The sequence below is a fragment of the Notolabrus celidotus genome, chromosome 21 (assembly GCF_009762535.1).
Source record: "Notolabrus celidotus isolate fNotCel1 chromosome 21, fNotCel1.pri, whole genome shotgun sequence".
NCBI classification, from domain to species: Eukaryota; Metazoa; Chordata; class Actinopteri; order Labriformes; family Labridae; genus Notolabrus; species Notolabrus celidotus.
The window spans coordinates 9,619,950-9,647,931 of record NC_048292.1 but is presented as its reverse complement, the minus strand read 5'-3'; the positions used below and the strand labels follow the sequence as shown (position 1 = coordinate 9,647,931).

General features: G+C 43.6%; 1 protein-coding gene across 7 annotated transcripts in view; it reads left to right on the top strand.

Moving 5' to 3' along the window:
- foxp2 (forkhead box P2) overlaps positions 1-27,982 on the top strand; it is a 110,139-nt gene that overhangs the window by 21,587 nt on the left and 60,570 nt on the right. For 6 of the 7 annotated variants that reach the window (XR_004629347.1, XM_034673713.1, XM_034673709.1 and 3 more), the window contains exon 4: positions 22,877-23,063. The exons of the other annotated variant lie outside the window; for it this stretch is intronic. Coding sequence is in view for 5 of the 6 variants with exons in the window: in XM_034673713.1 (XP_034529604.1) it covers positions 22,887-23,063 (177 nt within the window). In the remaining variant the exon portion in view is untranslated. The remainder of the gene's footprint in view (positions 1-22,876; positions 23,064-27,982) is intronic. 7 annotated transcript variants of the gene reach the window in all.

Here is a 27,982-nt window from a genome sequence, read left to right as displayed (position 1 = left end):
TGGTATAATCGTTATTCATCATCATTAGATGTATGATATTAAGTGAATTGGCTCCCCTGGGTCCCTGTGTTTCACAGATCAATAGATTTAGATGGAGCTTGAAGGGGGTTGGGGTGCGTGTGTGTGTATGTGTGTGTGTGGGGGCAGTTAAAACACCTCTGAGCCCCCTGATATGAAACATGCATTGTTTGTGTGATGCACAGTGGTGACATTCACTCATTCATTTCATTGCAATTAGCTTTTATATATAGGTTTAATTATGCTAATTCCTATGTCTGCACCCAGGAATGGCAGTATGTCACTTTATTTTTTAATGGATTTACGGCTCCTGGGTTTATTTTGACGCTGAAAGGACATGAAACAATGGACAAGGTTACGGCACCACACTTCCCGTCGGCAGAGTGCTTGCGTTTGCACTTTGGGACACTTTGTTGGTATCAAGCATTGTTTGAAGGCATTGTGGAGATTGCTAATGCAGCGTGTACACCTCAGAGGCCCCACTAGCCTGCAGCTTGATATCGCCTGTATTCCCAATGTGAATATGGCTGAGTGGTGATTGGGGACTCGCCGCACCACAAGCTGCTATTCACTGCAGCCGGCACTACCAGCCCGAGTTAATTGTCCATTATCTGCTATTATCTAAGCTCTACCCCTCTCTCCCTCTCTTTTATTCTCATGATTTCTAGCCGTCACCACCAGCTTCACTCACTCACTCAGTATGCTGTATCCACTCCTTTTTTTTTTTTTTTTTTTTACTACCTACTCTAGCAACCTTATACCAGTGCTGTAGCAAAGTCCTGGAGTTCAAATAGTAATAATGATTCCCTTTGTTCCTGAGGTACCTCAAACAGGATTCTGAACATGGAGTCAGCAGAGCATCATGTACTTTCTTGTCTTATCATCTCACTATTTGAGTTGGAGGTTTTCCTCTGTCTAATATTCCCATTCAGAGGGAGGCTTAAGGAATATTGAAGTGGAAAAATATGCATTTGAACAAACCTGAATCACAGTTTTAGGGAAATTTACACATGAAGTGATGAGGTAAAAACACGTCCTTTTACAGTTTGGATGATTTTAATCTAGCATTTGAAGGACTCTCTACTCCTTGTGCCTTTTATTTTGATAAGGTGATAGATCTGTCTGCTGAGGTGTTTGAGGAATCCTCAGAAATTTCACTTGATGGCACTGTTTTCCTTTTTGCTCCCGCTGAAGCAACAGGGTATGTTTTATGTATGCTGGGCACAATGTGAAAAGCCCGGCTGTGCCACAGATCTGCGCGTCTTTTTCTCCCTTTCTCTTCCTGTCCCTGGGCACCGAGACACAGGCAAGGAACACTGACAAACAATAAAATCATGCGCCACACATTTTTTTAAAACATCATTTCACTTCTTATAAAGCAGTTGAAAAGTGAGTACACATCGGCACAGTTACTTTACTGTAGTTCATTAATTTTTCGTGTGTTTTGGAATATTTTCATCCTCCTGCTTTGTGCTGCTTCTCCCCTTTTTGAAAGTTTGACGCTTTTTCTGCATCTTAAATCCCGCCCGCTCGGGAGATGTGATGTATATTTTAATGTAAATTCAAAACGGAAAGGAAAAAAAACTAGAATTCTGTCACTATTCAGGCGTTTAAATTAATTAAATTGTGTTCCTCCTGTGCGGCGAGGCGTTACTTTAATAATTGCATCAACAAGATGATACATACTATAAGGCCTGGAGTGTTTCTGCAGTTCATTTCAATCCACACCTTCCTCTCAGCCACTGCTTGATATAGTTGGATCCTTACCTGCAATTAGTCCACAGATAATAAACCCCCACCACATTTCCATGCACACACACACACACACACACACACACACACACACACACACACACACACACACATATGCACGCACACACACACAGAAGAAGTCATTCATGCATTTAAAGAGGCTTTTATTTTTAGAAGTGGAATATTTAAGACATAAATAAAAAGTATTTAAGCATAAAATTCAGTTGAAAGGGACAAATGTCTGCCCTTTGTCCATTACTCATCCTGCTGTTGAACAGGGAGGGGGGCTAAACAGGGTTTAAATAAGGGTTGGATGGATGGATTGGGGGTGTGCAGGGTGGCGGGGATCAAGATCATATTAAGTGCTCAGCATTAGGAAGTGTTGGTCTGGTGGCCCTGCCCGTAAAGACGCAATATATCATGGTGAAAAATAACCAGCGCTTGTATTTCAGCATCGTGCGCATCATAAATAAAGGTGTGCCACGTATAATTGAGCCTCGTGCATGGGGGAACTCGGCTGGAGATGAGAAATGGAAATCTGTGTACTGGTAAATAGATAATCACACAAAAGTAATTGAGGTTTTCAAACCCCAATCTAGTCTGCCAGCGTGAGCTCGTTTGCATGTTAATCACGTCGGTGATTTCCCTTCATCACAGGGAAGTCCGCGCACACTTCCATAACCAGCTTTTAATTGCATTTAAAATGTCACAGAGGTGGAACACATGTAATTTAGCCAGAACTGTGTCCAAATTAATGGGTACTACTGAGACGCTCCATTGGACAGGGTTGGAAATGAGAGAGGCTGTCCATTGTTTGGGTCTTTATTAGAGATGCCTCAGTTTCCCGTTCTGTCCACGATAACGTCTGCATCTTTTGAAGTGTGTATCAAGACTTGAAAATGAAATCTGACAAGCATTTAGTGAACGCTTTAATGCTACAATAGATGCCAACTTTTTGCAAAATAAGCCAAATGGATGGACGTTAAAAATTTTGGGGGGAAAAGGAACATCAAAAGTGGAGAGCACTCAAAGCCAAAGTGTTGGGGTTTTAAAACGGAGAAAGAAAGGACGGTGTAGTTTATTTTCTTTCATCACCAGGTGTTCTGTGGCGTATAAATTACCGAGATGATGTTTCCATAACACAGCTTAGGGCACTCCAGAGAGGGGAAACCTGCAAAACAGACCTATTTAATTTTTCATAGAGGTGGACCATCAGGAGCAATAAGCCAATATTTCTCTTCCCCCTTTTCCAGATGCCTCCTCCACCACTGTATTTTACCAAAACCAAAGCCCCTCCTTCTGAAAAAAAAGTTCTGCCGAGACCTACATGAAAGGACAACTGTTGAAATGTTAATTTTACCATCTGCTGTCGAGGCCTGCTACCTTTTTTTTTTTTCTTCTTCTAGTGTGTGTGCATTTTTTCCCCTGCCTTCTTTTAATTCCCAGTAGTTCTGTTCTGTTTCATGAATGTGCTGCTATTTTGGCTGTTTGAAGTCACAGGGTCTCTGCGCGCATGGCTTTCACTGTCTGGAAAATACAATGCCACATGGTGGATGCTGGAGACTGTCCATTAGTTTCCTGTTTAAAGCCACGGTCCCCTCCTGGTAAACCCCTGTTTTCTTATACCAGTCCCAAGGCTCCAGTTACGCTCCCATGCCCTCCTCCAGCACGCAGCACTCTTCCTTCCTGAGTGTTCACGTCTTTGGGGACCTATTTAGTCTGTTTATCTTAATGCTGAGGATTTTAATCACTCATTTACAAGACCCCTAGCACCTTTATCAAATCTAAGTTTTTCTTCTCTTGGCACACATTATTGCTAGTTTTCCTGTAAGCTCAATAAACCCTGAAAATCCAGGATTAAAATGAAAATCTCGACAGTTTATCTTTTTTTTTTTTCCTCCTGTCTTCTCATCACAAAAGTTTTTAAAAGCAAAAAAGTACGTTGCCAAGTTTGCTGTGAAGATCTCGCCAAATGGATAGATTCCATTGTGAGATTTGATAGTTGGCAATTAGGGTGAGACATCCTGTGTGCAGAGTTGCTTAGCATTTTCCTTGGCCGGGACCAGATTGTTTAGTCTGCTCTCATTGTGAGCTGTTTCTGAGCCGCAGTTGACGGTTGTTTGCAGAGCGCTGGGGGAAAATGTGAGCGGGGGCCAGTGCCTTTTCTCTATTTATTTATTTTCCCCGTCCTTGGAGCTGGAATCTGATTTGTGTTTCATGTTTCTCTATTCTCTCTGAGCGGTTTTTAAGTGTGGCTGCTGAAATCTAGACTCTGTATGACCTCACTGCGCCGCCTGTGTTTCATTAATGACCAGCCCTGTGGTTTGGGGAGAAATATTTTTCATATGACACCGCCTTGCATTAGCGTGGAGCGGCAGCTGCACAACCACAAAACCATCCAATTTTGTGGCTTTGAAAGGTGTGAAAAGTTCAGCTCCCTATAGCGAGCATTGCATTTATAATTACACTCCTTGTATTCAAGAGTGCACGTATATGTGTCAGGGAGCGGAACTACTGAAGACTTGTAAAAGAAACAAAAAAAAGTCACCTGCTAATGAAACATTTGTCTTTCATTCTCCTTGGCAACTTGTTAAGTAAACAGCGGAGATGTATTTCAGAGTGAGACATTTACACACTTTTGGATTTGACATGCTTCGCCTTAGAGAAGCCACCTAAAATAACAAGCAAAGTGGAGTAGGTAGAATTTTGACAGCTTGATCCATTTGTAATAAATATTTAAATTCAACACAGCTTCATAGTGTTTGGACCTTCACAGTCCCTAATACAAGCAAGTCTTTTTAAGTCCCTTTTTTTCCAAGTGCCACATCTGGCATAAGAGGTATTTCTCTGCAGATTGATTGATTTCCCAGGCTTTGTTGGAAGCGACTCACGCAAGCAATTGACTAAGAAGCATGCAACAATTCACAGACACACTTACTGAGCCTCTGCCCCCCCCCTCATCCCTCCAAAAAAAAGCCCAGACACTAGACTACTGTAACTCTGTTTTGTACCTTGCAGGATATTGAATATCCAATAGGAAACCTCAGATTTGTCCCGTCCTAAAACAAAGAGCCCTTGTCCCGCCACCCTCCACTTCTTCCCTTTTCACTTTTTAAAAACCAGAGTGGGACTGTCATCAAAACACAACAAACACCTCTCAATACATAACATATGTATGCTTCCCAGCCATTCATCATGATCCTTTCCTAGTAGCATTAAGTGCTGTGTTGTCAGCTCCAGAGCAGGAGGTGGAACAGGGGAGAGATTGAGGTTAGTCACCGAGGCTCAGGGAGAGTGAACAAAGGAGAAGATTACCTAAGTCCTGCTATGTATTTGAAGTGGAGCCTGCTGTTTGTTTGGGGAGGTTTCGGAGGCCTGGATGTGCGGGGAGATGTCTCGCAGGCAGCTTGATGGGTACTTTTAAGCTGTCAGAAACATCCCCTTTGCCATTCGTCTTCCTGAGGAGACGGTTACAGGCTGAGACAGGGGCAAAAGGCAAAAACACAGGGAAAGTTAATCATGTTTCCCAAGTTCAGTGTTGGAAAAAGTTGCTGTAAGTATAATTGGATGCCTTTAATGTAAATTAAAAGTCAAGCATGACGATAGCATGACAAGTGCTTTAAGCGTCTGATGCACACTCTGAACTATCTCTGGCTCTGGTGCTACAAGCTTTCTAATAAATTTGCTCCTGACTTGTGTTTGTTTGTACACAACAGTCTCACAGGTTGTCACTAAGAATAAGATCTACATTATGCTTGCACAGGAAATTAATTCACAGCACAAACATCATGGAGCTGGTGTAAACCACTTAATTACATGCCAAGAGAGCATGGAACAAACTAAAAAAAGAATACCTGCATCTGCAAGTCATTTACTTAATTTGTTGTATGATTACTTAAACGAACCTTCATTTGCGTTGGGAAGATCCATTGATGCAGCATCCAACAAACGGAACATTTTTCGAACAATACACTTTTCTTATTTAATTTTCTTAAAGTTGTTTTTGGACACGGGTGGCCAAACCACTCTATTGGTAACTTTTCAAAACCCTGTCTCTGAATTTCCTTTTTTAATTCCGTAAATTGCAGTCTTCCTTTCTCCTGTGATTTTTTTTTTGAACAAACAGTTACGACTCTTGATTCTCTGAAACCCTCGGCAGCCGTTTCTGTTTTGATAAATTGTACATCAAGCCCTATTTTCAGAGTCATCAGCGATTGCTTTTTTGCCACTCAGAGTACTGAACATGGACAGCTTTTAAAGGTAGTGAGTAGCTCTGATAAGTGGCTCAATCCTTGTACTAAAGCATTTTACTGAAGGTTTAATAGCTACTGTATAATGAATTATAATGTATTCTCTCCAATTGCAAATGTCCTCTAATATAGCCCCTCTGCCACAGCAAAAAAAAAGTCCATCTGAATATTATTGTGAGCAGCTTTTTAAGAATACAAATCAATTGCATGATTTTAAGTAGTTAGATTCATACTTTTGTTGTAAATTTCCCCCAATGCCAAATGGAACGGTGCTCGCAAGGCTGGAAAAGCAAACCAATTTCAAGTAGTGACATCATGGTCAGTTCCGAGTCAACTGTATGTTTTATTATAAAATACAACTGTTCATCCGAACATTTCAGCCTAGTTTGAACTCATTGAAAAGCAATAGCCTCATGAGTCATCTTGCTGTTCCAATTTAATGGAACATACCTTTCAATGACAGCGTGTGCCAGCACATCATCAAAGTGAAACTTCCAAAGTTCCGCTTAACTTGTTGCCGAAATAGTTTCTCGTTTTCAGGAAAATTGCTGCGCGCTGAGTCTCAAGAAGTGTATCGGGGGAATCTTCCCTGAAGGAAAAATTGCCACTTGCATACTTGTCTTTGACCAAAGTGAAGCCCTCACCCCCACTCCAGGGGAACATGTGCTGTTTAGGAAGATATAAAGGAGTAATTTTATTACTCGGTACATCTCTTCCCCCTCAGAAGCCATTTCATTTCTCCTTTCAGCCTCCACAGAAGCCTTTATTTGATCTCATATTCCAGAGTATGACTGCCTCAAACCGGTCGGACTCCGTTTATTTCATTTGGAAAACACATTTAGTGTTGGAGGGGTGGCGGGGATGGAGGTGGGGAGCCGTGGATGTGGAAGGGACGGAGGGAAGTTTCTCTATCGTATGTTAATGTCCTCCTGCAGGGATTTTTTTTGGAGCCAAACTTCATATTTCACTCCTGATCAGCGTGACTTCTTTCTATATAATCAAGGAAAATCTTTCAAAGCAGTCCTCTCCTCTGCTCAAAATACTCCCTTACAAATAGCTGTTAAGTTTGCATCCATACAGTAAAAATTGATACAGCTGGATTCCCTTTACTCAGTGCTTTGAAAGTGCAGATCATGTGAAAAGTGTGCCATTTATTGGGCAGCCCACTTAGGCAGCCCAGATGGAGCTGGTCACTTGAGAGGGAGACGTCCTCGTAAAACCCTGGTCCTTGAGAGTGGGCACAACACCCAAATCTGAGAGTCCAAATTAACAACCTTTCCTTGAACGCCACATCTTTGGCCTTTTTTTAAAAACCAGCTCAAGAGAATAGAAGTCACACATTTCCTGACACCCCCCCCCCCCCCTCCTTTTTTATCTCAGTGTGTCTCTGGGTCGACTGTGCATACATCGTCTCCAGCCCGTCTTTTATGACTTTATAATGAAAATATTTGGTCAATGCTTCGGACGTCCCACTCACCTAAATAGTTCCCTCTCTCCGTCTGTTTTTTCCCCCTTTCTTTTAGAGGTAGGGGTGTGTGGGGTATCATAGCCTCCTCTGGGCTCAGTTCCTCACAATGAATTACCTCCAGATGTAATTCCTATCCCCCCCTCGCCCTTCGCCCTCAAATTAGTGGCTAGTAAAATTAGGTTTGAATTAGCCGCGGTGTCGGAGAATAGAGGAGTTTGAAATTTCCATTTAATGAGTTTATTATTCTTTGCAGGAATGCCGTTTTCCTGAATTAATTTGATCAGGGGGTTTTAGTTGAATGGTGTTTTTAGTTATGAATGAATGAATAGCCTCTGTGTCAGCAGGGAGTCAGAAGGCCGAGGTAATCGGAGGACTCTGGGATCCATGTCTCAATCGCTTCTGGTAATATCTGAACTGTCTTCATCGTCTTCTTCACGGTCAGCGTTTGATTTCCGTCATCCCCCATGGAAGTGTGTGTTTTTTTTTTTTTCTTTCATTGCTACTTTCAGATGCAACAACAGGATTCCTTCAGATAGTGGTTGTTTCACAGCACACACAGGTGTTGTGCTCTTTTGACTGCCAGTGGAGCTTGTCCTTGCTTCATTCATCTGTGAAGCCATGGTTCTGGGAATGACAATGTCTTGGCAGAGCTGGAGATCGCTGTCATAAATGGGTCTCAGATTAATCCCAAACAGGAAATCAAAATGTGTTAAGTGATTTTTTTCTCTTCCCTCATCTTGATTACATCTCATCAACCAGGAACATTACAACACCAACTGAGTAGCATGTCTCTCTGAAAAGAGACATCCTTTACACTGCAGCACCTTTACTATATGATGATATCTACTATTGTGAATAAAGGGAAGTTGTCTGCCATGCCCCGCTCTTTCATCTAATTCCAATCTGCAGAATAACAGGTAAACTGCTGTGAGCTGCACTTGCTTGTTTAAATTTACCCGGCTCAGCCGAGCCTTTGATTTCAGCAACTCGTTTAATTCAAATACTCTTTTGAAGAAAAGCTTTTTTTCTTTCTTATTGTGGGGAGGGGGAGGGGAAGGGGGAGGTTGGGCATTGGAGGCAGCTGTGGTGGTGGTGGGAGAATAAGAGGAGGCACAGGAGGGCCAATTTAACCTGGAGTGTCTGTCGCTAGTCTGCTAGCTGCTTCTTTTCAAGAGGCCCGGTCAGCTTGAACCGTCTGACTTCTGTCATTTCGATCTCTTTTATTTTTCTGCTGTAATGTATACTTTAATTCCCGCCCGCCCGCTGTCTGTGTGCGGCAGCAGCGTCGGCAGAAGCAGCTGGAGGGGAGGTGCAGGTATCATTAAGCCTTGGAGAGGCACCAGCGGAACGCTGCTGAGTGCTATACGTGGCTCCTCGCAGAGCAGTGTTGATGTTTCTGGGCCCGGTGAATGTACCGCCGGGTTTATTTTCAATAGGAACCTGAGGCCGGGCTTGGCCAGAGTGTTAGCCCCCCCCTTCCCCTCCCCTTCCCACCCACTCCCATCCCCCGGCTGCTTACTCGGGCTGTTGATATTGAGTCAAGCAAACACTCTCTCAGGGATGTCCTGTTGGGCAGTCAGCCAAAGTCGCAAATGGAAGTCACATGTGGAGACTCCCAGAGGATGAGATTGAGGCCTCAATTCACACCAAAATCCACTTCTTCTTTGCCTTGTTTAGGTTTTATTACAAGAAATTCTTAAGCTCATTTCTCATATTCTGTAAGATCAAGACTAAACAACATATTTAAGACCAGCAACACAACACAATCGCCTTATTTACTCTCAAAGATTGTGTTAATCACACTCCTCTCTGCCTTTAGTCTCTGCTCTCCTTTTCCACTGGAACACATATGCAAATCTATTTGGACACTGTCATTATCAGCCACTTAATAGGCATTTCATTAGGGATTTTCTGAATGCACTGTGCAGGGCAAGTTGCCATGGATACCTTGGTGCTTAAGTACAGTATATTAAAATGGTGCTGCCTTCCAACCACTTATATAATCACCGGTCCGTAATGGTCTCTGCTCTGTGGACATAAGCAACATATCGTGTGATCAACATAGCCACAGACTTTAAAAAAAAAAAAACGCCTTATTTGGCTTTTTATTTATTTGTAGGCGGCTCTTGAATGGTGCTTGTGAACATTAGTGTGTGGACTAATGAATGGTGCTGATGTGAGGGCTTTATTCCATGTGTGTGTGTGTGTGTGTGTGTGTGTATGTGTGTGTTGGGCCCATCGCTTAACACTGTGTGGGAGTTTCAGGGCTGGTTGAACACATTTTTAGCAGACAGTAAAATCACTTCATTTTGTCTGGCTGGCTCTTAAATGTGAGAATGGACGAGAGGGGGGGGGCATCAGTGGTGCACTTGGCACTTGGGATTCAACATTGTCTTTTGTGCTTCAAATTTTTAGATTCCAAAGACTCCGATTGGATTTTTTCGAACACATACTCACCGTTTGTTCTTCTAAACTTCCCTCTCTTTTTTTCCAAGCATTAGCTTGCATCTTTCAGGCTAATGGTTGTAAAGGGTTAACAGAGTGATTCACGTGTCTGAAGGCTGCTGCTGACTGACAAACCTCATGGCAGTGTGTGTACTCGGTGGTGGCTCAGTACTACTGAAGTGATGACGAGGGAAAGACTGCTGCTTAACTTTGCCTAAAACCCGGAGGCGGTGCACTTCACATCGGCTTTAATTGAAAACGCATAGTTAGCTCAAGTGTGTGTGTGTGTGTGTGTGTGTGTGTGTAAACTGTGGAAACGATAGAACACGCCGTCTTAGCGTCATGGCGTTGCACTGCATCGTTGAACGACTAGTGGCTCCCCCCCCTGCTCCCTCTCATGCCAGGGTTGGCCGCCAGCTGCTGCCACCATCACCCCCTCCTCACTGTACCCGCTACACATGTCTATCTCCCTCCTCCTCCTCCTCTTACTCCTTTCTCTCTTTCTCTCCCTCTCTCGTCCTCCCTCCTTCCACTGTTCTCTCTGCCGCCACATCAAGACGCTGGTGGGCCCGTTCGTCTCCGTTGACCTTGGCAGCGGAAAGCGCAGGGAAAAAGAAGAGACGCCGGGAATAAATACCTGAAGGGAGGAGGCGCACAGTTGTCACAGATGTGTAGAAATAGGCGTAGCATTCCCCCTTTAGTGAAGCGCATGTTTCTAAGGGCCAGGGGCCTCTTGTTTGTCTTTTCCAGTGAGGCACTCTGGGTAGTTTATTAAAGGGGCTGAAGGAGCTTTCTAGCCTGAAGCCGTCGGTGCTGAAAGAGAAATGGGGAGAAATTACCAGCATAATGTGGATGCTTAGAGCAATTAACAGCAGTTGTTCAATGTTAGCCTGCTTTCCCTCTCTCATTTCTTGCCCTCTTTTCTCCCTCTCTCTATGTTTCTCTCTCCCATGATTGTTTAGTGTTTACCCTCCTTGCCTCACAGCTCCAGACAGTTGACACTAATGAAAATGCTGCATCTTTTGCTCCGTGTTGGTCCCTAAATGATATCATACGGCTGAAATATGCTCCTGCAGAGCCGGGGAGATAATGTGCAATTCAGAGCTTGTTAAATCACGCCAGTGCAATGCTCAGAGCTGCAAGTTCAAGTGGTCTTCACCCTGCGTTAGGGGCTACATGTTTTACTAAATCTCTGTCATAGCTGCCCTGGGTGCTTCTTTTTAAAAACATAAAAGTTCCTGCACTCGCTGTAACCTCACTCTGCAGCTGTGTGCACACATCTGCTCCTGAGTGTGCGACTAAGAATTTAATTTTGGAGTTGCATCCTCGCCAGGTTCAGATTTGTGTTTGTGTTTTATTCAATGTATATGGCACTAAGTTATGTGACGGGGAGGGGAGTCCGCTCTTCTATTAAATCTCTCAGGCCCATGTGGCAGAGCGAGCTGGTGGCAGATGGACTGGCTTTCTGCATCTGCCGTGCGCAGACTGGGGGGCTTTGTACTCCTCTCTCCTGGGGAACCGAGCCTTTTCTTCTTGCCAGTAGATTCCTGTCTGTTGGAGCGACTAAGAAAAACATCTGTGGCATGCAAGAGGAGAGAGACAGAGGGGAAAAAGAGAGAAGGAAAATAAGGGAGGGGGGAATTAAAAAAAAAATTGACAAAAAGGATTGGCAAACACCATTAGCCCCTAAATGTTCCAGCTCATTGCCTGTTGTGTGTTGTTTACAGTGGGAGGAAACATGTTGATACATCAGATTCAGCAACATCTGAGCCCAGCACATGCTTCATTCAGCTTTTCCGGCTTCTGGAGCAGGCTGCTGTGGTGGCTTTTGCGGTCCCAGTTTAGAGATAGTGAAGTAATTCATTAGGAGAGACTTGTTCAAATATCTGAGTCCTCGTGTAGGACATCTGCGCAGACACGTCTGCCTTTTATCGAGTGGTAAACCACGCTTTTAAAGAAACTGCGGCTGAGGGGGGAAAAGCTGTGAAATGTTTGTCAGCTTATGTGTTGCACTTTTATGAAGACCCTGGAAATAGACTCTTCTGTGTTTGCATGGAGGTTTTTAATTTGCAAGGCTCCACTATTTCATATCTAAATGGTGTTTTTTTTTTTTTTAATAAAGGTAGATAAAGTTAAAAAGCGTCATTTTGTCTGAGAAAAGTGAGGAGTGTTGAGCGTTTGTGGACGTCTCCCCACTTCTGAACCTTTGTGGTCTCCCGCCCCTTTCAGATTCCTCTACAAAACGCCTCAAAACCCCCTCATACACACTCTCTCACACACACACACACACACACACACACACATGTACACAGTCACACCCCCCCCACCACCATTCCTTTGCCAACTCTCACCACCCTCCGCCCCCGCCTCCTCCTCACTCCCCCCCTACCCCACCGATCAAGCCGCTGGTTTTTGTGTACTATTGGTCCTCGGGCGTCAAAACAATCCAGCGGGGCCGCCTGACTTGTTTTAATTAGGCAGCGCTGAAACGGCAACTGTCTCTCAGACGTGACCAGGCAGAGGTGCTCTCTCCCCCTCGCACTACTGTAAATACGTCTGTAAATACTTCCCTGCTGATGTCTTTGACAGTACGCGTCAGCTAGTTTCTCTTGACTTTTTTTCTCTACTTGTGGCGTTTTCTCCCCTTTCTTCATTTTTGATAACGCTTCCAGGCTTCTGAGAATACTTCTTCAAATGCTCCTTACCGGAGAGAGTGGATTTCTCACTCATTGTTTCAAAGGTAGGTCTGTCCCTCTCTGTCTTTTGCAGTCATTTTTTGGATGTGTACTTGTGACAGCATAGCGGTGCTTTGTTAATGCATGGATGTGATATGGTTGATAGTTTTTAAGAGCCCTATACGCTCTCTGCCAGAGCCCGATGCCGAGGCTGCCGACTCTCTGCTGAACCCTTCACTAATCCCATTCAGACTCTTTACGTCTGCACACACACACACACTCTGTGACCTGAGCTGAAAAGAAAAGGCGGTGAACTGCGCGAGGATAAAGGGACACACACATACCTTTGCTGCGGCGAATGCACCTCTCGTTTAGCGGTAGTCCTCCAAGCCTCGGCGTCTGTCTCCGCTTCCCTCGCGTCTCCTTCTCGCGCACAGAACAGAGCCAGTCCTGCCGGTTGTGTGAGAGCCTGTGCATGTGTGTGTGTGTGTGTGTGTGGAGCACTTGCACAAGAGAGAAAGGAGAGAGAGAGAGAGAGAGAGAGGAGAGAGAGAGGAGAAGAGTGAGAGGGAGTGAAATAGAGAGCGTTCAGGGGAGCAGATGTGGGATCAGAGCGAGAGCAGAGCGAGCTGGCTGGCTGGCAAGAACGGAGCCGAGGCGCGAGGGGAGAGCCGGCGAGCATCCTGCGAGAAGTCACAGCACTCCCCGTGTGAAGAACCCCTCGCACTCACACTCTCTTACACACACAGGACCCACCCACACACACACACACTGTGCCTGCACACACTTGCTCTTGCACATTGAAGCACAGAAAAACAAAAAATCTTAAACTTTCAAACAAAAAGGAGTTCAGATGAATTAAAGTATTAAGCTGTGGAGGTTAAATCCTGAATTAAAAGACGGCAAAAAAAAGATCCAACTAATAATTACCTTGTCTCCCATTTCTAATAAATTGAGGACTAAAATGATAAGTAGTGTTTTCCAGTAATGGTGATATATTTCATCAGCGGCAGGCATAAGAAATGATGGTCTAATTATTTCCAGTGTGGGGGGAGAACGAAGGCAACGTGTCTCTGTCATAAATTTCCATTTTGTACACTAACCCCCCCTCCTTCCTTCTCCTTCCATTCACACACACATGTGCCCTCACACACACACACACACACACACACACACACCCTCGGCTGTCCCACTCTATCTCCCCCCAACTGGAGCCTCTCCTATCGGGGGGCCCTGCATGTCCGACCGGCTCAGGGTGGGGGCCCCCGGTCGGTAATTGCCCCGGTGACAACTGGAAATGATAGAATAATTGTCAGGAGAGGCGTCTTGGCTTTCTTTTTTTTAATGGGGGCGAGGGTGATTTAAGTATGCATGAATGGCACCACGGTGGCGGTGGTGGTGGTGGTGGTGGTGGTGGTGAGGTGGCGAGAGAGGGAGAGGAAAGGAGAGGAGAGAGGAGAGGGGGGGAGAAAGCGGGGCGGGGGCTGGGTGGCTTGTTTATGATGCCATCCCCCATAAACACAGCTGAAGTGATGACACAGATAGTGTTGCCTCTCCACGGGGTGACACCAGTCGACTTGCGGCCGTCGCTGCGAGACACCCTTGGCTGTGGCGGTAAGAGAGGCGAGCACTCCTTTGCTCTCTGGTCAAGCTTTGTGGCACTCCTCACCTTCAGGTAAAAAAAAAAAAAAAAAAAAAAAAAGTCAGGAAGACCCCATCCATCCATCCATCCATCCACCCATCCATCCATCCATCAATCATCCATCCATCATCTCTGGGCTGTGTTTTAATGGTTGTGTTTTATTGCCGTGTGGTGTGTCTCCCTGCCGTCCCTGCTGCTCGTCCCACTGTGGAAGTGTGCAGCCTCGCTCTGCTCTGCGCTGCTCTGTTAATCTGCTGCTTAATTAGTACTGATGAATGGCTCTATGTGTGTCTATATGTGTGTGTGTGTGCATGAAGTGTGTGTGTGCGCGCGTGTGTGTAAGTGTGCATGTGACTGTGAACTCTCAGTGTGGTGTTTTGGGGGCTCTGGTACTATACTTGGACGTGGGTTCTTTTGGCTGGTTTTTTTTCAGATGTTGCTACATGCTTGCTAAGCTAATCATTGATCATCAGTGTGTAACCTTTATAAGCTAATAACAATGAATTTTTAATCAGCTGTAGATTTTAAGAGAGCAAAGATTTTTACTTCAACTTTGACTCGTGTGGTTTCCTCCCATGTCTTGGTGTGTAAAAAAAACAAAACATGTTTGAACTCTTTGGAGCAGTTTGAAGTGAGGAGAGGTCACCGACAGACTGATAATCGTCCAGGCACTAATTATCTTTATCAAAGGCGAGCGGGATAATTTGTTTACTTAAATATTGATGAGTCTGAGCAAGTCATGCTATTGGGCTATTGTGGGCATATTATTAACATTTCATAGGGCTTTGTGCAGGAATGCGAAAGAGACTCCTCTTCATAATTTAATACCCTAATGCATAATGAGCTATGTGATTAGTTCACATGGAGAATTGGCCAAACTCCATTTTGAAGGCAGATAATTTACATTGTTCTCCAGAGCCTGCCATATAATAGGTTCTTTAGCGCAATAAAATTAAAAGCTACACATTTTGTATTCCAGCTTACAAATCCCCCTGGCAATATTCACTTTTGAGTCGTCTGTTTCTGTTTTTTCTTTTTCCTTTCCTTTTTTTTTTTTTTCTCCACGTCCGTCTCATTTAAGAGGAAAAAAAATGTAAAGATGTATTTAACTAAAAACACATGTTTACCTACATGTTTTATTTAGAACGCACACTCTCCAATTAACACCGTTCATTAGCCGAGCCGCGTTATTTGTTTTGAAAGTTTAACCAATCACTTTGTTATGCTAATTGTGATGTAATTTAATTTGAGTTCCCCCGTAATGATGATGCCGCTATTATCCACATAAATGATGCAGTTAAGCAGCACGGCCTCATTTGCATGTGCTTGAAGGGAGAGAGGCTGGAAAAAAGGGAGCCGGCTCCCGTATCACTCTGCTTTAATTTTCCACCTCTGTTCACTTCTGCCCTTTGGGTCTTCCTGGCCTGTCGCTGGCTATTGATGATCAGCACTTTTATCTGAATTTTTTTAAGACAAAGAGGCCTTTATTTGTCTGCTTTAAAAAATCCCTGGAACCAGGAGAGTGTTGAGAAATTAAATAATGGAAATTTGAGGCTGTAAAAAAAAAAAAAAATGCAAATGATTATTATTTTAATGGATGAATCAAACTGAACAACTGATTGTGTGCCTACACACACATACACACCCCTCAACTTCTCGGTTTCATTGGTTCTTTTTTGGGACGGTTGAGAGGGAGAGAGCTTCTTGAATTTTAATATTTCCATATCAAAGTGGTGCTTTGTCGGCAAGGGCTTAATTTTTAATCTGTTGATTCCATCATCATCTTTGGTTTGGACATTATGCAGATGTGGGTTGAATGAGTTGGGTGTGTGATTTTTTTATTTTAATGTAGAGGTGCAGTAAAGCTGAGCAGTGCATACTGTCAACCAGCTTGAGTGTATTTTCTCTAAAATCAATTTCTTAATCCTAAGAGGAGCAGGAGTGATCCTCGCAGTTTAAAAGTCCCCAACCGGGCATGAAGAAAGTGTGACTAAAGACAGCCCATTATCTGTTTTGTCCTGGGTTACACTTTGGTAATTTTCCTGTGGAAAGATTATTTTTCCTCCTGACCAGTCTCCCCCCCTCCCCTTGTTATTTGCCCCTAATTGGTTACATAAATCTTGTCTGGTATGAATGAGAAATGTTGCGGTGTTGTCAACTGCAATCTTCGCCCTTATTTACCAATTCATTAAGATCTATCGATGCAGGACTGCTGAGGGGGAATGACAACATAAATCAGAGCTGGAGACATAATGGCCCTAATCAACCAGAAATAACTGGAAACGTCACAATGAGCTATGTCTCTGTAGCTGCGCCGGCCGCGGCTGGATCCCTGCGCCTGTCCACTGGATGTGCCTGTGCGCTGTGGAGAGGATCAGAAAGTCAAACCATCCGACTGTCATTAGCTCCTCTGATTCCTTCTTTTCCTCGAAAAAAAAATCCCAAAAAGAGTAAAGAGCGTCTCCCTTTTTGTTGTCAAATCTCCCTCCGTGTCACGAGCAGCTCTGTCCTGAGAACTTAACATCTTTTCTGACTTCTACATACAGGCTCTATAAATACAGTAAGGTCGGAAGCTCCCCGCATTCACCGGCGCACCTCCTCTGCTCTGGGTAAAGATGATTGGACGAGACAATGAGGCCTCCCCTCTTTATAGGTCAATTAGCCCTGATTAGGTGGGCCGAGTTAATTAACAGAATTGGCAAATATGCAAATGAGAGCTGACTGATCAGCTTTCGTCACTGTCTCGCTCTCGCATGCACACAGCGGCGGGTGCTGTCTCCTGCGTCTGCAGAGAGAGGTGGCTGATGGGTAACATGGAAATGATACGGGACGTGGAGGAAACTAGTTCCTCTCCTCCTCTTTTTCTCTTTTCCGAGAGGGGCGTGCTGCGATACGGAGAAGATTGAACAGGTGTGCGTTCACTGCTGTGGTGGAGTTTTTATTTTATTTGCAGAATACAGATAAAGTTCAGATTCAATTTGATCCCACATCTTTTCACTTTCTTTGAGTTTCATTGTGGATTTTAATTTCTCTTATTGACGTCGGCCCACTCTCCCTTCTTTTATTAGAAAAAGGATAGCCCATGTACAATAACTGTTTTGCTATTGTCACGTTTCCAAGCCGGTTGTATTCATATAAAATGAATTTGTATTAACATTGTATCATGCACACTATTCATGAGTGCTTCTTGCATTTGATTCTAAGGAGACATTGTGCAGACTGTACAATTGAACATGCACTTTACACCCTTTTCCTCTGCTTTTTCTTTGTCATTTCTTCTCCCTTTCTGCACTCCACAAACACTGCCTGTCACATTCACACACCACACACACACACACACACACACACACACACACACACACACACACACACACACACAACACACACACCACACACACACACACACACACACTCCATTCAGGGACACTCTCACACACTGTGGCAAATAGTCTGTCTTTTCTTATTCTGTCTCATCTCCTTATTGTAAATAGAAGAGAATTAAGTTCTGAACACTCTTGACTGAATGTGTCCTATCACAGAACTACGATTTATTGTCGGCTCAAATGAAGAATTGAAATATGACGGAGGGTTTTCTCAATGTAGGGCTCATTGGACAGGAGATAACCACATTTGATTCTGTTGCTTTGAATAATGTTAATCCCGTGAAAAAAGCAAAGTCCATTATTCATATTCATCTCCTTTCATTTGGCCCCACTCCTGATTTTGTAAATATGATTTCTTTAGCCCCCCCCCCCCCTCTCTCCCTTTCTTTTCCTCTCCAAAGCAATCTTTATTCACCGGTGAAACACTTTTGAAATTCCTCTATCTGAGAGCAGAAACCATTACCATACACAGGTTTATAAGAAGTAGTCATTAATGCACCTTTATGGTGGCCCTTTAGTGCCAAAAAGGAAGCTTTTAATTCTGGGGCACGGCTGCCTGGCTTGCCATACATAATCCTGGAAACTGGGTTTTGTCGGATGAGGCTTTCCAAGTGGACTTTTTCCACTTCTGACTCAAAATTCACCTCCTGAATCCGAAGGCTGTAATAAACTGCTTCTGTGACACGTAAAAACAAACAATCATCATAATAGGGAATTTCTTGAAGGCATAATTTATGATACACTTGCATTAATATATGCTAAGCACTCAAATGAGTTAGTTTAAACTTTCTTTCCTCGCTCCATCATTAAATTTAATGTATTATTTTGAATTCCTGCAGTTTTCAGCACCATTTTTTAGTCAGCAAATATGTGGCATTTTGATTTATTAAGCAATCTGAAGTATTGAAAATGTGCGCCCTTGCCCAGTTACTTCTTTATTTTGTATGCATGGTAACTTATGGCAATGATGAATTAATTTCACTCAAGCACAGAATCTGTGATTATTTTAAATGGTAAGCATATCTCCACTTGATCACAGAGCTGTGAGGAGTCAGCAGACTGTGAAATGTAATTTCTATTATTATGATTTCCTTTTATTTTTGATCCCACAAACCGAAAGAATTCCAGCCTGCCACCTGAAATGTGAACTGATAATGAAGGGACGTCTAGGATCACAGATTTACCGGTCACCTTTTTTTTTTAGTCGTTTTAATGAAAACATTTTTTTGCAACTCATGCATAAAAAATGAGATGAAAAAGTGGATCCTCACAGAAAATGGATCGCCAAGACTCAGAACAAAACCCAGTGTCAAGCCTGTTGTGTGTTAACAATGTAAGGTGTGTGTGAGTGTGTGTATGTGTGTGTTAAATTCCCCTGTGCTCCCCAGCAGACAGCTGTGTATTCCCACTAGATGGATGGCCAGTGTCATAGTGTGTGTTTACTGCACATGATAGAGCGGGAGACAGGCCAGGTAATGAGGCTACATTAAGGGCTTTTAGAGCTCGCAAACAAAGATGGAGGGTTGCTTCTTTCCCCTTTAATGATAGGTGTGTGTTTGGTGTGCATGTGCAGAAAAAGAGAGTGTGTGTGTGTGTGTGTGTGGTGTGTGTGTGTGTGTGTGTTTGGGGCAATGAAAGGCTCAATTCTCCTTACACCTTTGTTATGTCACTTCTGGGAAGAAAAGAGAGAAATTCTCCCAATCTCGGGGCCAAATGCGTCGTCAGGTCCTTTCTCAGATTCGGCACCTGATGGAAGAGACAGATTTGCGTAGTGCGAGATTCGAGGGTAAATATTTGCTCAAGCTGAAGAGGAATAGTAAGCAAGGGGTATGGTTGCTCAAGGAATGAGACAAAAGCCGGTGTTGGGCTGCAGCTTTGCAAATAAAGTGTCTAGCTCTGTGTCTAGCTTTGCTTAATCAGGAAATGCCTTTCTTTTCTGCTGAGCCTCCACAGCGATAGAAACGTCGGAGACAACTGTAAATTTCGAGAGTTATCTCCGTCTCTCACTATCTTCCCACCACCCTTCAACCTAAACACTCAGTATCACTATCATCTTCCTACCCACAGCTATACATCCACAGCGTATTAGCAGGGCAATAACAGGCTTCCTCTCTGTTTCCGATCATGATAATAAGCGGTCTAGGTTCTCCCTCATTGGAAGATTATGGCTTGAGGAAATAGCATCAAATAGCGGGTGTGTTGAAACGCGGGACACCGGCAATTTATGGGATGTCAAACACATGTGCGGGCAAAGCCGGCAGCCTTCACTCAAGCTGAGCGAGAGACCCCCAAGTTTGACGCTGTTGTAGCTGGGGGGGGGTAGGTAGTGTGACTCCTTCCGACCCAGTTGGTTTAGGCCAGGCTGAGCCAGGGTCAGGCTGGTATGCCTCAGGGAGCCGTCGTAGGCACACACAAATTCAGATCCACACATGCATCTAGTCACACCCTCAGGTGCCAAGCATTGTCACTATCTGTCTCTCTTGAGTATTGTGTTTCTGTGTGAGTGTGTGACAGTTCCATCACCCCCACAGTCGACTCGGCAGCTCGGATGCCCGCTCATCACCGCAGCTTGGCTGTGTTTCTAATTGACATTCTAATTGGCAGATTTGAATGCCGCCTTTAGATGGCTAATTAATTTATCTCACCGCTGTCATTAAGGTTAAAGCACCATCTGATCTCTGCGAATATACTTTGCATATATCTGCATTATCATTATGTTGCAGTTAGACATATTGCAGGGATTGTATTTTGGAGGAGGGAGGGGAAGATTATGGGGCTGAGATTAGGCTGCATATTGAGCTTTTATTGTTTGTGTATTAAATTCAAATTATCCTCTCTTTCTCTTTTTTTCACTCCTGCAGAGATATCTAGATTCTTAATTTCTTACCTTTATCTTTTTATCATATTAATGCTTTATTACAATAATCATATGCACGCACGTTATAACCATATTTCATTGGTTTGTTAATATCAAAGTAGCAATTTTGCTCAGACTTCCGCAGCAGTTTGCATTCAGATGTTATTAAAAAACCTTATTTCCTTGTCTCATATATCTTCAAGTTTTCCCGAACATCCATCCCTGGTCCGAGAAAGAAAGCAGGAAAAAAAGAGAGAGATATCCAGGCTCCATTAGAATGTTCATAAAATTGTAGTAAAGGCAATCAGACAGTCTTTCTCTGAATATTTTAAACATCGGGCATGTAAAATTTATGCCTAATTTGAATACTTATTAGCCGGCTGATCTCGGCTGCAGCCTTGAGTTTCTTATGCTGAGATTCATCACCGGATTGGATGTCACATTGTGCCAGTCTTCCCCCCCCCCTCCTCCACCACCTTCTCCACTACCTTCCTCCCTCCCTCCCACTCAGTCCCTCTTTTTCACTCACATTCTTTTCATTTGTCTCTCTCCGTCACCTCCCCACCCTCTCTCTCTCTTTCTCTCTCTGTCTCTCTTTCTCTTTCTGTCTTCTTTTTTTTCTTCTGCGTGTCTCTCTCCATCAGTAGTGAGCGGCGCGGTGTTAAACAGGGGCCTGTTTGTTCACAAGCACGCCTTGTCCTGGCCTCTTCCCTATTTACTTGTGTCCCGGGCAGCTGTCGCCCTGCTCTGTGTAACAGCTCAGCCCTGTTTGTTCTCCCCGCCTGGATCCTGTTTATCCTGGCTGTGGACATCCTTTAAGGCCTGTCCTGTATCTGCCCCTTGTCAAACACCACACACCACACACACACACAGACACACACACACATAGACACACACAAACACATTGAAGGACGTGTACACACCTCTATTAAAACGGTATTTACCGGCCAAAGAATACACACAGACGGTACCCATGTGAGCTGGGCACAAATGCTCAGAAAAACACATGCACAGACACACACACACACACCCACCACACACACAAACACAACACACACACACACACCATCATTATCAGCATTGTGCTCTTTTGTTGCATGTGTGGCTTCTCTTGCATCAAGTTTGATTTATTTAAAAAAAAAGCTTTAAATATGTTTTTAGATAAAAGATTTTTCCTTCTAATAAAGATAGTTGTAGTAGTTTCTAAACCTAGAATATATACATTTTCTCATATATTCAGATTGTTAATTTTCCAAATGAAGACAGCACTTAAGCCATGATTCTGGAGTGCATTCCCAGTCAGTGTTTGTTGGGTCTGAGTGTCTCTTATTTATTCTGAGAATGTCGACTGATGTCGCTGGGCTCCTCTCTGTCCCAGTGAAGGTACAGAGCATTAAATGCAAAGGGGGGAAATGATAAAACATTTATTACTGGAGAGAGAGGAGGTAATATGCATAATTTATGCTGTTTTTAGCACAATCATTAGTGATATTCATGATAGATTTTTCTTCCCTTCTTCTCTCTTTTAAGATATCTAATAAATGCAGAGAAAAGGAACACAAGATCACATGTTTATTCTCTGTGAAAACGGTTGTCTTGGATTGTAAATTGTCCACTACAAAGTCTGATCATGTGCCCCGATATCAAAAATATTGTAACAATACAAAATAGAAGCGTATAAGAGATGATTGAGCCTGCAGATTTTATTCCACAGCAAAGATGACAAACCCATTATGTTCATCACCAGCTCTGGACCATGTGATTCTCTGCCTCCTCCCCCTCCTCCTCCTCCTCCTTCCCTCTTCCAAATTTTAATTTTGCATGATTAGCTTTGCGTCATTAGGCAACTTCATTCACATGCGACACACACTCAAATTCTGACAGCATCAAGACGGGGAAGGTTTTGAGGAGAGCCCGTGCTTTTATTTTTCCGGTGTGTGCAGGCTCACTGTCCTTAAGTGTGAGGGAGATGTGGAGAATCTGTTCATTTGCAAATCGCACATTTTTTCAGGCATATTTCAGATGAATGTGTTTGAATTAAAAAATATTAATGACAGATGAGTTATTGTTTCCCTTAGATGCTTACATTTTAGTGCATAAAACCACGTTGAGCCACCCCTCCCATTTGAAGCAGCACCAGGACGTGCATCTCTTTGTATTGCTTCATTTACACAATGAATGCATAATTGCTCCTCCTGCATCCAACCCCCCCCCTCTTCCCTTTCTCCTCTCCCCTCCCTCTTCTTTAAATGCTTTAATTTGCAGAGGGGGACTGAGGGCTTGATAATAGAAGCATAACAAAAAAAAAAAAAAATAGGATGGAAAAAAGGGGGGGAGTGAATTGTAACAAGAAGAGCCCTAACCGGTGCCTCTTAATCACTTCTAGGTTTAAAATCATGATGATGCAGGAGTCGGCCACAGAGACAATAAGCAACAGTTCAATGAGTCAAAATGGAATGAGCACCCTAAGCAGCAGCCAATTAGAGGCTGGCAGTAGAGATGGGAGATCAAGCGCTGGTGACACGAGCAGCGAAGTAAGCACAGTCGAGCTGCTGCATCTGCAACAACAGCAGGTAAGTTGTGTTTCTCCCCCGTCTCGTCTCTGTATCTCTCTCCCTCTGCCGCTCTCTCACTCTCTCTCTCTCTCTCTCTCCCACTCTGTTTGCCCCTTGCTCTCCCACTCTTCTCTGCTTCTCAGGCAGTGCTTGGGTTCTTTCTACATAGACAGGAGGCACAAAAAAAATAGTATTTTGTGTGAATTTATGTAAATATTTTGTGTTTTTTTTAACGCTGAAAAACAAAGTGTAAATAATGGTTGTTTTTTGTTGTGGGTGAATTTTCTTGGTAGGTTGTTTTTGCCTGAAGTGTTTTGCCTGCAGAGTGATAAAAGATGCTTTAGTTGTTTTTTTAGATTTTGTTGTTGTTGTCGCATTTGAATTTTGTATGTATAGAGAGAGCATTACAGACGTTTGAAGCCATGTGAGACGGGTCTGTTCGTGCCTGCAAGAGCTGCACCGAGAGAGGGATAGGTGTTGAAAGGGAAAGAGTGTGTGTTAGAGCATCGCACCCGGACCAGTTTGTGACTGTGTGTGTGTGTGTCTGGCAGCGCTGTATCCACCAGAGGGCCTCCTAACTCGGCTCACACACAGATACAGACCCACCGGCAGCAGGAAAACCTTTGACCGGGACACTTTTGGAAGAATGATTTGCTTGCAGTGTCTCCGTCTCACTCAGACTTGACTAGAAAACTATTTAGATTATTTCTACCACACGCAAAGATTATTCTGATAACCCCGAACAAATCCCAATGTTCTTTGTTTTTATCTTTTTATGTTACTTAATTGGAGGCACCGCTTACTAAGACTCTGTCGCTTTAACTTTTCCTTTTCATATCCATGTTTTATTGTCCTCCTCTATTCTTCTCAGTCAGAGCAAGTTGGGGGTGAATGAGCTGCAGGGAGACTGTGTGGTCATGTGTGTTTGTGTGTGTGTGTCTGAAGCGGGGGTGCAGGAGTTGTGAAAGTCAGTCGCCAGCAGAGTAAAAGAGTCAAGTGTCTCTCGTGTCTTTTCACGGTGAATGATGGCTTTGACAGTTCGCCAAAAGAGCAGTGGGAGGCGAGGTCAGAGGGCTGTGCTGCGAGGCGATCGGGGGACAACGCCGCCGGTTGTAATGATGCGCGCTGTCCTTTCGCGTTGTTGGGGATGCTCATGCAAGTGTTTTTTTTCTTTTTAACCCCCTACATGTGTGTGTGAAGCAGCTGAACGCCTTTGGTCAGATTTGCACCACAGATTCCCTGTGTGTTTCTATGTGAATGTGTGCTGAAGGGGATGTTTGGTGTAGCAAGATTTCCATCCTTCATTCTGCACCCCCCCCCCTGCCCCCCATCCCATCTCAGCACCCATCCTCCGTACACAACCGACCCCAGCGGTCCTGCTGGTGGCCGCAGCAGCAGCCTTACCCTCTCATTTATCACTACTCTACTACTCTTCCTGCACACACACTCACACACACACAGACAGACACCTGATTGGGGTCAATTCTCCCTCGCTCTCTCAGTCATCACTCTTTTTACATTTGACGGTAGTGCCTCTATCTGTGTTGATGCTCTGCAGATAAAGGGTACAAGAGAGATGAAGAGCAGGATAAGAAGGAACTGTAGACAGTGTGTTATATTGCACAAGAAAACAAAAAGAGTTCATTCTTTTTTATATACTAAAGGAAAAAAAAAGTTCCAAAAAAAGATAATTCACTCATTTTTGGGACTTTTGTAGGAACTTCATATAAAAGTAAAAATATGTAAGGACCTTATGAGACAGTTTTTTTTGTATTTTTTTGCAATTCATTTTAGATTTGGTAAAAAGGTGTAAATAATAACTAGTTTTCAGATAAATCGAGGAGTGTTTTGTGGCTTTAATAATATAGAACACTTGCCTACCAGCACAGCAAAATGTGTGGAGGTATATTAAGACCAACTCTGGATTTTGTTGTAAGATATTTGAAATTTTGAAAGATAAGAATGTGCAGGTAAGGAGTAGTTTCAAATTATGTGTTTGGACTTTTATTTTAAGAATCTTGCCTACGTAACAAAGACTAAGTGTATAGGAAAATACCTAGAAGTGAGTGAGTGTGTGTGTGTGTGTGTGAATCTAACTCAGTAAGTCATCTGAAAGCATGGAAGCCGTTTTTTAAAAGGGAGTGTTGAGAGAGAAAAAGCGAGGTAAGCATAAAATGCGTAGTTAAGACTCTGAGACTGACGTGCAGCTAAGAGCTCGTGGTGGTGGGGTATGGATGGTGGGTGGGTGGGTGGGTAGGGTTGGGAGAGGATGTGACAGTGTGCGCCTTGTAAAAGAGGCCAGCCCAAGCCCTTCTCTCCACAAACCCAGAGACAGACACATTGAAATGAGCAGTCCAGCTAACAGGTCTCTGGAGGCTTTTTAAACAGGGGGCCCTGTGCTGTTAACTTCACACACACTTCCTGTGTCGAGAGAGAGCTCGGTCCAAGAGAGAAGACGAACACGGAGGCTTTTTTTTTTTTTATGCATTAGTTAGCAGAGAGCTTTGCCGTTTTGCTGCTGTTAGCAAGCTCATCTAAAGAAAGGTGAACGCGTGTGTGAACACACGCATTGGTGTGGTCATATTTCCTTTTTTTGCACCTGTGAGCAGCTTTTAAAAATTCCAGCCCACGTCTCTCTCTCCGCTCTGAGTCCATTTTTGAAGGAAGGCTGTGGGTGTAATTTTCCACCCATATTTGGAATGACATTGAGTGGTCCGGTGGGTATAGAAGCTCCGGTCTCTCATCACGCTGCTGGGGGGATGATTAATAATAAGCACTGATGAATTCTCCACTGTCCCTGTGGGTTTCTGCCATTACCTTAGCAGCTCCAAAATACCACCTGCAGCTATAATTAGAAGAGCAGCATCTTAAGGTCTCCTTGCCTTTAGATTCAGCCGGGTTACACACAGGCAATTTTACCTTTTATTCAAATATTGATAAATCAGATTTTTTTTTTCGTTTCCTCTCTGAAACCTTCTCACAGAGATGAGTGCATCCCTTTTAAAAGCCACACACTTCCTTATCCATGCATCTGAATAATAACCATAATGTCACAATTGAATTTCCAACCCTTAATTTTCTGTCTGGGTTTCATCACCCTGTTCCCAAGGTTGTCTAAATAGACCTAATTTGATTTGAGATCACAGATTAGATCCCCACTGTATCTGATTGCAATTTGCCAGCTCCAGATATGTATCACAGCAAATGATAAATGTAGCACAGCCTTAATTACTACGCTAAAACGATCACTGTAAAAGCTCCTCCTGCTTAAAAAAAATGTGCTGAGCTCATATTAGCAATCAATTTATCATCGACTGTACTTAGTCTTATGTTTTAATCTTAGATGCAGCTGTGTGTGTACATCAGAGCTATGCATTGATCTTTGGATCTATAGCATAATGTACCATAATGAGGCTGTTAGTTGATTACAGTGGTCTGTGGACTTAATCCTGCACGGGGTATCATTGGATTGATGAGCCAATACTCAGGGCTACTGCCCCTTCTAAATGGAGTCAGTACTTTTAGAAGTATATTGATATTCAGTGCAGGAGGGAGGCCCTATCCATGGTCTGTCACTGTCCCAATCACTGACTCGTAAAACTCTAACATAATGGAGAAACTGTAACTTGAGAGATTCATTTATTTCCAAAATGAAGCCTTTATTCTCTTCTCTTTTTAGTTGTCATGTGTTACATTTGATTTTACGTGAACTGCTCATGTTTATGACAATATTTTGTTTACTCCACAAAAAAAGCAGTTAATATTGGAGTGTTGTCAAAGACAAAATGTTGGTAAACTGGTTTAAATGCATCTTTGCACGTTTTCCTGAGGCACATGATGCAGCAAAATGCAAACCATCCAACCCCATTTAAATGACTGCAGCGTTTTGACATAAATTACCACAAGTGCGCCGAGGTGCCATCTTACTCCCAGGCTAACCCTGTCGCTACACGGGAGTTAGGCAGTGGTCCAACTTGAGAGTGACAGCAATTAACCTACCTTCCTCGCTGTTTAGCTTCAGGAAAGGAAGGGATGAGAAATCTGACAGCCAGTGATGGGTAATATTTAGGGTTTAGGGGCAAATGAAATTCTCCCCAAAAATGAAAGTCATTAGGGAGAAAGTTATCCCACAGACAAAGGAGAAAAAAGACAGTCAGTGTTTGTGTGCGTGCGCATTTTTTTTTGACAGACGTGTGAGCTCACCTCCGTCTTATAACAACTCAAGTTTGTCGTTTAATGCAGGTAAATACTAAAAAATACTGTCACAGTGTTCACCTGGCATCACCTCTCACAAACAAGCCTCAAGCATCTTTCTCTCTCTGCCCTTCACCTGCCTCTCTGCCTTCCTCTGAGAAGACACACACATACACACACACACACACACACACACACACACACACACACACACACACACACACCTAAGATGCAAATCTGTGCTTTGCCCTTGAGCATAATTTAAAGGCCTAATCACCCAGACTGTCCCTTTGGATGGAAAAGGGAAGAAGGGGTGGGAGGGAGGATGGTGTCTCTCATTTGCACCCTTACACAAAGAAGCTCATTAGGTTTATCTTTCAGGCCTGAGATTGCCCCACTCAACTGTGTAAATAAGACACCGGCCCCGGCCTGGCGCATCAATCACCTCTCAGGACAGGAGACAGACCCCGGCTGAAATATGAACGAATTCATAAAGGGGCCTTTTGTTGGCCATCATCATCTGTGAGAAGATAAGGGCCTCCTGTAAAGGCTGGAGAGGCATTAGAGAAGCAGCGCGTACTGTATGTCTTTGTAAAATTATTCCTTCTTTCAGTGAAAAGACAGCTCCTCTCTGGCAATCCTTGTGTTGGACTTATTTACAATGGAAGCCATCCTTCTTTTTATTTCAAGCTCAGCTATTGGCAGCTGGTCCCTACAGGATAGTACATACAGGCCTGTGACAT